Source organism: Strix uralensis, chromosome 31 (genome assembly GCF_047716275.1).
Source record: "Strix uralensis isolate ZFMK-TIS-50842 chromosome 31, bStrUra1, whole genome shotgun sequence".
Classification (NCBI taxonomy): domain Eukaryota; kingdom Metazoa; phylum Chordata; class Aves; order Strigiformes; family Strigidae; genus Strix; species Strix uralensis.
Genome location: NC_134002.1, coordinates 566,936 through 576,484, shown reverse-complemented (window position 1 = coordinate 576,484; position 9,549 = coordinate 566,936). Strand labels below are relative to the sequence as shown.

Sequence of the window (9,549 nt, the reverse complement as noted above, 5' to 3'; positions counted from 1 at the left end):
ACACATCCAGAGTTTGCTGGTCAGTGCTGACTGACTGTGCCCCACACCTGACCACCTCTGCGACCATCAGAGCTGGAGTAAGAGATGATTTATGCAACACCCAGTGAGGGCAGGATCTTGTACATGTGACACAGAGTGTGTGAGACTTGACCTCTGCCAATGGAACCTTACAAAAAGGTTCAAGGTAGATATCCAGTGTCAGTGAGCACTGGGGTGATCTTGTTCCTAATCACGGGCAGGCCAGAGAACAGTCTGTGGCCTGTTGTTAGGCCTGTGATTAGATCCGACCTAGCCTGTGGCTCCCATGTGCACACCTGGTGATCAGAGCTCCCTGCAGAGCAGTGAGAGGATACCTGGAGCCCCAGGAGTTGTCCAGTGAGAGGCTGAGCTAAAGAAACCAAGGTAGGGCAAGGCAGGAACAAAAAGAAACATGATCAGGTATGCCAAGGCCATCTGGCTGGAGAGGGAGAAGGACAGCTGCCTCATCGTTTGGAGATGAGGAGTTAGGAGAATGTCAACTCACAGCTTTAGTAAGAGCAGCTTTAACAGAAGGCACGGCAGTCTAGAGGGAGGAACTGTACGGCTTGGTTCAGGGGTGTGGGTCTCCGGCAGCTGGGCAGAAGAGACTCGTCCTGATAAATAGTGTGTGGAGTGGGAAGTAAGAGTGGGGCAATTAATTTGTGATCAAAGTGCAAACTCTGGAATTTTAATTTAGGAAAAACCTAAAATACAATTTTATAAGGAAAAGCATGCCAGGATGGAGCGGGGAAAAAGTTTCCGTGTTGGTGTAAAGAAGATGAGTGGAGCGAGGGGAAGGACTAGAGGACCAGAAAACCAGAGACATTCACGCCTTTGAGAGGAGTGTTGGAGTACCAGTGACTGGGGATGGTAGTGATACCAAAATATTTTTTCAGTTTTCCACGTGCTGTCTGTGTATCTCGTGTAACCTTGCACTCAGAAAGCAGCACAACCTTTTGGGAAGAAACAAAAAACAGTCGTTCTTTCCAAGGCATGACATTCACTGAACCGTGGCGAGCAGGTGGGTGAACAGAGCATGTCCATTCCTCACCTGGCGCACAGCTGTGAAGGTGAGAGGGTGTTGTTAAGAACCTGCTAGACAATTATACTCTGCTTTTTTGCACTCTTGCCATCTTTCATGAAAAAACTTCAAGTTACTTTACAGAAGCCGGTGGCATAAACCGTCTGTGTTTGACATTATTTTCTGCTTGGGGCAGTTCAAACCATTGTGCATTGCCCGTTGTTGCTCATGTCATCTGTGGCAGAGGCAGGCCTGGGAGCTGGATTACCGTGCTTCGTCTTACCGCTGTAGAGTATTAAAAACATTTCCTTGAACCGCTTTCTCAAAAGAACAAGAACTGACTTTCTGAAATAGTGGTTTTCATAGGAGCTGCATCGTAGGTGAGCGAGATGATGGAATTGTGGGTACTGACGCTGATGAGAAGTCCCCCAGCGATGGGAGCGAGGGCAGAACAAGATCTGTATGTTTGCTGCTCTGTGCTTCCTGATTTCTGGGATGTGTCCTGCATGAATTGGTCTTAAGGCTTTGCAGGTTTTCAGATCTATTGTGTCCTTAACAGTAACGTAATAGTAAAGCCTATAGGCATCTGTGTAGTGCATTTTGAATCTAATTTGCAACAGTACTTCCAACCCGTTTAATGTTCTGTCACTGCACAGTAGTTCCATCGGAAGGCGGCGAGGCGGCAGGTGGTGGTGAAGACACTCGCTGTGTTACTCTTTCCGACAGAGGAGAACTGTTGAGCGCTGTCAAGCTCCAGTGGCCGGTACGTCACATGCACAGTTTCTCTTCAAGCTAACTTCTTGCAGAGGAGTGAGATTTTTCGGAATGAAAATATACACACACACTCAACTTCTATTTACATTTCTTACCTTCACTCTGCAAGTAAATGTTATGAAATGCATGGATCCTGTGCACGTTATCTTTCTTTGCCCTTTGGCACACTTACTGTTGATTTTTGTTCAAAAAATGACCTGTGCTTTACAGAGGTTTATTCAGAAAGAAAAGCATTGTAAGAGAAAATGTTATAAATAGAGGAAATGACTGAGGTTTTGTTACATAACAAATGCTCTAGAAAAACTCTTTTAAGGACAATCTAACAGATGAGTTTCAGCCTGATGTCTTTCAGACATGTGTGTCTTCTGGCACGTCTATCCCAAAGTCCTCAGCAAGTACCAGCAGTGGGGGGCAGCCTTTAGAATGTAATGTCAGTAAATTATAATTTATAAATAGATTTCAGCCACACTGAAATAAGTATCCCCTCGGGCTGTAACTTTTTGAAGGTAAAATCTTTGCAAGGTGTCAGTGTGTTTTGGGGGGTTCTTCCATCACACGGGTCAAGGTCAGTTGATGGTCTCCCCGTGCAGAATAACTGTTTCTTGCATTCGTACTGGCATGGGTATTTGTAAGTGCAAAGAGTTGTTAAAATAATTAATGGCTTAATGTCTGGAGTGACCATTTTCCTTTATTGACTCACGGATATTAAATGTAAACCCATTTGAAGGAATATTGATTTAGGAAGTTTATGGTCATTTGTTTATGGTTTTCTGCATTCACTTGCCATCGTTATAAAAGCAAAAACCTTCTAGCTGCACCCTAAGTTAGAAAGTGCCTTTCTCTTTCTCCTTCATTCAAACCAGGTGTCTTCCACTCAACTTCGGGAAAGACGAGTTAAAGGGAATTCGCAAGAATCAAATGAACATTGGAGCAAGTCTGTCTGATGGTGCTCCAGTGCAGACAGATTGTTTGGTGAGTATTTTTAGTTCATTGTCTCAGCGAGGTGTTTCCAGGGTTTATAAAAGCTTTCAGTAACGTGCTGCCTACAGCTACCTCGGTTTACGGTTTTCTCTCGAGCAATTTGAGAATTGCCCAGAACGTTCCCTTTGTGCTGACGTGTGGTTCCTGATGGAACCTCACTGAGGGCGCAGCTTTCTTTAACATGCAAAAATGTGTTGTGTTGACTTTCTCTTTAGGTCCGATGTGATGGTGTGGGTGGTCTTTCTGACCACATCGCATCTTTAAAAGAGATGGTCATTTTTCCGTTGCTGTACCCAGAAGTCTTTGAGAGATTGAAAGTCCAACCACCAAGGTAACAGATGTTGTTTGAAACTATAATTCACTTGTTTCCTGGAGAATATTTGACTGAGGTATCGATCCATTTCCATGCTTCAAAATTTTCAGCGGCGTTGATGGGGATTTTTAGCAGTAGCAAAAAGTAATTTCTTAAAGACGGATAGAATCCAGAATGTGGGTTCAAAGATTGAGTGTGTGGTGAGAATACACTTTAAAGGTGTCTTGCCTATAAAAGGTGGGGTTGTGTTGTTTTTAATTTGAGTTCTATGTACAAGTCAACTTGATTAGTTTGTAAGCAGGAAGGAATTACCTACTGGCAGTCACCTGTCGTTTGTTGCTTGGAAGTCCACTTGTCTCTCCCACTGACTCTTTTTCTCCAAGTGCTCAAGTAGACATTTTACAATCGATAGGACTTGCAACTAGAACCTTGCAGTGGGTGTTTGTGCTTGGGCTAAAATAAGAATGTGTCCACTTCTTAGCTGAATTAGTTCTGCGTTATGAGATGAAATTATTAGAGATTTAATTGTTAGCTTTATATATTCTTGGTCATGAAAACTCGACCATGGATGTTGAAATATGACTTTAAATTCTTTGCTTTCAGTAACTTAAAATATTACGAATCATGAAAATAAAATCTTTCAGTGCTTTACTTCTTTATTCATTGGCATTCTCTTTGAAAGAGCAGTGTATTGCGGTTTTTAGATGAAGAGTATGTTTATCTGGAAATGCAGAATACCCTCCCGGCTTTAGACTTCCTCCTCATTTATCATCAGCAATGGATGGTCTGGGGGACCAAATCCGGTAACTCAAAGCTTTTTGAAGGAGAATGAAATGCTTCACTGTCAAATCTTGCTTCTTGTGAAAACAAGCATGAATACGCAGTGCGTCACTGAAACATGAACTGGTGATTCATGTTAGAGCCCAGTCTCATCCTTCACTGAAGTTTGTTCTTGTTTGGCCTCCCCGTGCTGTAACCACCCTGTTGGTTTGTCAGCAGTTTTGGAAGTGTCCTCCTGGGACACTGTGATCTTTTCTCAAGGTTTTGTACATCTGTGTTATCCTCTTTGTTCATGTTGTTTGCTGCCTTGTTGAATTGTGTAGGAACACAGAACTTCCACCCGTTTTGTCTTTTCTCACACTTGAGCTGTTCCTGCTGTTGCAGAGATGAAGTCTTTTGTTTAGGGAGAGAAGAGCTGTGTGTTTTAAGGTGGGGGTTGTAATGGGTTTTTTTCTTACTTAATTTTTTTTGTTGTTGTTGTTGCAGAGGCTGTCTATTCTGTGGTCCACCAGGGACGGGAAAGACACTGATGTCTCGTGCACTGGCTAAAGAATGTAGCCAGGGTGGCAGGAGAGTAGCCTTTTTTATGAGAAAAGGTGCTGACTGCCTGAGCAAATGGGTGGGGGAATCCGAACAAGAGCTTCGTTTATTATCTGATCAGGTAAGGTTGAAATGTGCCATGTGTTCTGTCCGAGTTGGCACTGTAATTTTCTGTGGTCAGTATTTTTAAGAACAGTTCACTCCTTTTCGTGTTTTGTCAGCTCCTTCCACTGAAATGGGATTGCCAGTGTTTCCTTTTTCAGTGGGTTTTTTTAGGGGCTTGAAATCTTGAGGTGTACTGGGAAAGATTAATAAACAAGAAAACCTTGCAAAGCAAACCCCCACCCTCCGCCACCAAAAAAAAAAAAAAAAAACCCAAAAAACAACACACACAAAAACCCCCCAAAAAACAGCCACAAAAAGTGTTTCAAGAGGCAAGAGATATGGTGGCTTTAGATCAGAGGGAAGGAGATGCAGGCTAAAAGCACGGTCATTTAAATTCATAATGGCAGCTTGCTGCCAGAACCTGTAGTTGAATTAAGTCCCGGCTCTGTTCTCAGGGGCTGCCAAAGAGCTGTAAAAATGCCTGGTGTGATTTGTGTCCTGCCACCCAGTCTCGGGGGTTGACAGAGGCTGCTGTCTTCTGTTACTCGTGCCTCTTCATTCGCTCAACTAGTAGAGATCCCTGATGCTGGTCTGAAAAAGCTAGTTGCAGTGACTTTCCAACCATAACATTTTTCATGCATTTTCCCTTTCAAATAGTGCTGGTTTAGTTCTGTCAATATTCCTGTGTTTTCATTCCAGGCCCACCAGATGCGACCTTCGTTTATTTTCTTTGATGAGATAGATGGTCTCACTCCTGTGCGGTCCAGTAAGCAAGACCAAATTTATAGGTAGCCCATTTTTTGTACCTACATAGAAGCTGCTTGATCTTTGTGAAAAGACCACAACCTATTTAACTTTGTGACACATTCATTTATCCTGAAAACTAGTAATTCCGTGCTACTAAATTTCCAATGATTTTTAAACAAGAATTGAAAACAATTCGCTAAGCTTGAGATCAGCACAAGACTTGTGTTACCTTGTCTGGTTTTTTCTATCTTCAAATGAGCCACTAATCTGTTAAAAAATCAATTAAAAGCTTGTCCTTTCTGAGTGATCATTGGAGAAGGTCATGTAGAACGTAACAAAATTTTGGGCTGACCCAGTGCTGAGGGGTATGGTGGAGTTGGGAACTGTCAGTGTGAGGTTAATGGTTGGACTTAGTGACCTTCAAGGTCTTTTCCAACCAAGATGATGCTGTGATTCTGTGAAAATTTACTAAACCAGTGAATGAAAATTATATTTTCCTGTTAGCTCTATTGTTTCAACACTTCTGGCACTCATGGATGGCTTGGTCAGCAGAGGAGAGGTTGTGGTGATCGGAGCCACCAACAGGCTGGATGCCGTAGATCGTGCTTTGCGAAGACCCGGACGCTTTGATCGAGAGCTCCTCTTCAGCCTGCCAAATTGAGAGGTAAGAACTTAAACTCAGTCTTAACGCTAATGTGACAGAGTCCATCTTTATAACAAAACCACGTAACGATGCAGCATCACAGAGCTGTGAAAGTCAAAACCAGTGTTGTACAACTGGGACAGAAGGGGGATATCTGGAGAGACTGTGCTGTGCTGTGAGGGCAGGTCTGGTACTGAATATATATGATTAACGTGACTTCACCAAAGCTCTAGAGTTAGTTTTGGTTCAGTGTGACCAGCCAAGAAAATGGGATGCTTCTAGTCAAATATTTAAAAAGATTGAATGCATGAATTAGCTATAAATTACTGCTCTCTCATCTTGGAAATGAAAGAAATGTTTCCAGGCCCAGCATCCAGCCCCAGCTCAGGCTCTCCTGGCTGTGCCCCAGCTGCCCTGCTGCAACACACCCTGTCCCTCTGCACATCCGAACTGCAGGCGAGGCAAGCTGGGAACAGGACGGAGGGGCGGTGCTTCAGGGAAACAGTCCTCCAGCCAAGGCAGAGAGCGGCCGCCCGCCTTTGGTCTGTCCGCGAGTAGGCAACCAAGGCTCAGGACCCTTTATTTCCAGAATTATTGCTGGCTTGTTGAACAAAAGCTCCATTTCAAATATCCTACCACTATTTCTTATGTTTGAAAAATGCTAAAGACCTGTTTCTGGAGGATTAGCGATATGTTAATCTCTCTGTAGAAAGAATTAAGTCTGTACACTCACGGGATGTCTATACAAACTACTGAAAGGAAGAATTCAACAAGGGGAAGAGCCTTAGGCTAAATTTTAAAAGATATTTAAATGCCATAACTAGTGTTCCTTGATGATTGTTAGTGGATCACAGAAGATAATAAAAGACAGCTGAAGTTCAATTTAAATGGCAGAGAAATGGAAAATTCTGTTGGCCTGGAATTCATTGATTTGATAATAACCTGAGACCCGTTGGAAGTAAGACCTGAGATGGCAACAGATAAACCAGTCTAATCTCTGGAAGAGCCTCTGAGAAATACACTCTCTGACAGATGAATCAGGGCTTTGGGACAAGCTGTGGTAGACAATGTGGAAGTTGCAGCACCCTCATGAGGGGGAAGGTGAGCACAGCACCAGGAGGAGGAGGAGGAAGCATCACAGGTGGCGACGACAGCAATGCCATCCACACTGCGTGTAAGGAGAGACTGAGTCTTCTCATGCAGTTTTCATCGTTTTATTTTCCTTCTTTCATGATGAGGCTACTAACAAGCACCTCCAAGTCCACTTGGGGGCTGGCATGCACCCCAGCTGCTGGCCTGGCCCTGGTTTCGCCGGCTTCTGGCCACCCTAGCGGCGGCGGCGGCGTGGCCGCTTGCGGGCTGAAGAGTCCTGGGAGCAGCTGGCCTTCCTCTTGGGGCATCGCCGGGGTCCCCCGGGTGAGCAGTCCGTACCCTGGCCAGCAGTGGAGGGACATGCCACCGCCTGCCCCAGCTCTTCACGGGGCTCCTCCTGCGCTCTGGGGTCGGGGGCAGGAGTGTCCCCCGGGGCGGCGGCAGGGCCAGGGGTGGCCGTGGGGCTGTGCTCCTGCTCCTCGGCAGCCTGGGAGTACCGGGGCTCCAGCTGCTGCATGGAGCGCTCCCTGCACCGCTCTGCCACCAGGGCGACCAGCTGGCGCACAAACGTCACCGTCCGGTGCTCCAGGAGGGGCTGCAGCTGCCGCACCAAGGCCTCCTCGTCTGGCCCGTAGTAGCACAGATGTGTGATGATGTCGGCCTGTGCAAAATCCACCATCCACCAGTACTCCCTGTACATCTCCAGGAGCTGCTGCCTCAGCCAGGGCATCAGGGGCTCCAGGATCTCCCTGCAGTCCCGGAAAAAGCGCGCCCAGACACGGGGTGGAAAGCCACCCACGGGCACTGGGTCCACAGCCCGCTGCTCATCCTGGTGGCTGGCAACCGATGGACGGGAGGGGTGCTGCTGGAAAGTCATCTCCAGACAATCTTCCTCTGCCCGCACAGAGTAGACGATGGACTGGACAGTCTGCCTGCAAAGGGGGCACGACGCTTTCCTCTTGGCCCACCGCACAATGCAGCCCAGGCAGAACTGGTGCAGACAGGGGGTCACATAAGCGGCGCCATCTCGGGTCTCGCCGCAGATGGGGCAGCTCCACTTGCTCTCTTCAGCCATGTTGGCTTGTTGCGGCAGGCTGGGGAGAGCTGAGGATGAGGAGCTGCTCCCTCTCGTTGGCGTCACACGCTGCAAAATGGAGAGAGGCCCCGGTCACTCACTGTCCCGGCGAGGGGAGGAAGAAATGCCCAGGCCCCTGGCGAAGGACACCCTCCAGCTCGCCGAGCGCCTTTGCCCGCCTCAGGGGGACACTCCCCCGCACAGCTCACCTCCGCTGCCACGAGTGCGCCCGTCAGTGCCCGGCTGCCTGACCCAGGCAGGGCCGGGGAAACACAGGGGATGGCTCCGGGACAGGCACCAACAGCTGCCTCCGGCAGCCCCCAAAGCACCACCCAGCACCCGGATCAGCCTCGCTCAACCCTCCAGACCTCGCAGACACGCTCGGCAGGAGTCCAGGCACGAGCCAGACTGGGCCGGGCTCTGCTGGCCCCCAAATATAAGCAGTGAGGGACGTGACGTCACAATCCATCGCTTGCTGACGTCACAGACCACCGCACGGTGACATGACAGTGGGCCGCCTGTCTCCATGGCACTTGCCCGTGTCGGGGCCTGGCTGGCACTGGCGCTTGTGCAGATGGAAAATGTAATCGTTCCCCTATTCCTTGGACGTAGAAGCAAGCTGCTCTTCTATGGCTTGTACCTGTTCCATTGCAAGCACAAGTGGTCTAGAGAAGACATAGCTGAAGCGCGGCAGATGAGAAGAAGCCGTCAGTAATCCATGTGAGGAAGCTCGAAAGCAGAGGCACAGTTTGCACAGAAAATGCCCTGGTTATGGCCGAAACACAGTTCTCACTGTCAGAGATTTGTGGAGAGTTGCTCATTACAGGGAACTGACGCCCAAAAAGGGTTTCTCTGCATTCCTTTCCCTCGTCATCACATACAGCTTAAGTTAAATTTAAACGGCAGTACAATGGAAAGTTCTGTTTGCCTGGAATTCCTCCATTTGATAAGCTGAGAGCCACGTTGGAAGTAAGACTTGAGATGGCAATAGCTGGAATAGTAAAATCTCCTGAAAAACCTGTGAGAAATTGACGAGTCGGGGCTTCAGGGGAAGCTGTGATGGACAATGTGGGATTTTCAAAGCTCTTTGTAAGAGGGTTTAGCACCAAGTATAGAAGAATATTTTTTTAAAAAAAATGGTGGATTTGAAAAGGATTATTGGATCTGCAAAGTTATGCCAAGCTTTGAGAAACAGTTAAAGCCTGGCTTTAACACCCTGCTTTGTGCATTTCCAAACTCTGGCCCGTGGATCACCCCACCCACCTCCAGCTCGCGGAGGGAGAGATCCTGGTGCTCCTTTTTGGGGTAACACTGGCTGTGAAACCAGTGCTGGCACCTGTGAGATCTGAAACCTTGCCACGGTACCACATTCAATAAACAGATTAAAGTCTTTGTTTTACCAGGCAGCAACGTTTCAGCTTACCATTTCCCCCACACCTCAAATTAACCCCCTCCAGAAT

At 47.2% G+C, this 9,549-nt stretch overlaps 1 protein-coding gene across 1 annotated transcript; it reads left to right on the top strand.

Moving 5' to 3' along the window:
• Nucleotides 1-1,054: 1,054 nt before the first annotated feature.
• Nucleotides 1,055-5,940, top strand: LOC141936036 (ATPase family AAA domain-containing protein 2-like). Its single transcript, XM_074852763.1, has 7 exons — nt 1,055-1,088; nt 2,166-2,238; nt 2,677-2,785; nt 3,010-3,125; nt 4,374-4,548; nt 5,232-5,320; nt 5,784-5,940. The coding sequence occupies exons 1-7, from the start codon at nt 1,055-1,057 to the stop codon at nt 5,938-5,940; spliced, it is 753 nt and encodes a 250-aa protein (XP_074708864.1).
• Nucleotides 5,941-9,549: the final 3,609 nt, after the last annotated feature.

What these genes read in the sequence shown, in the direction of transcription:
- LOC141936036 (XM_074852763.1), top strand. Translation starts at nt 1,055, where the DNA reads ATGTCCATTCCTCACCTGGCGCACAGCTGTGAAG. An exon ending in TTGAAAGTCCAACCACCAAG is followed by an intron (nt 3,126 to 4,373) that starts GTAACAGATGTT and finishes TTGTTGTTGCAG; the next exon opens with AGGCTGTCTATTCTGTGGTC. An exon ending in TTCGTTTATTATCTGATCAG is followed by an intron (nt 4,549 to 5,231) that starts GTAAGGTTGAAA and finishes TTTTCATTCCAG; the next exon opens with GCCCACCAGATGCGACCTTC.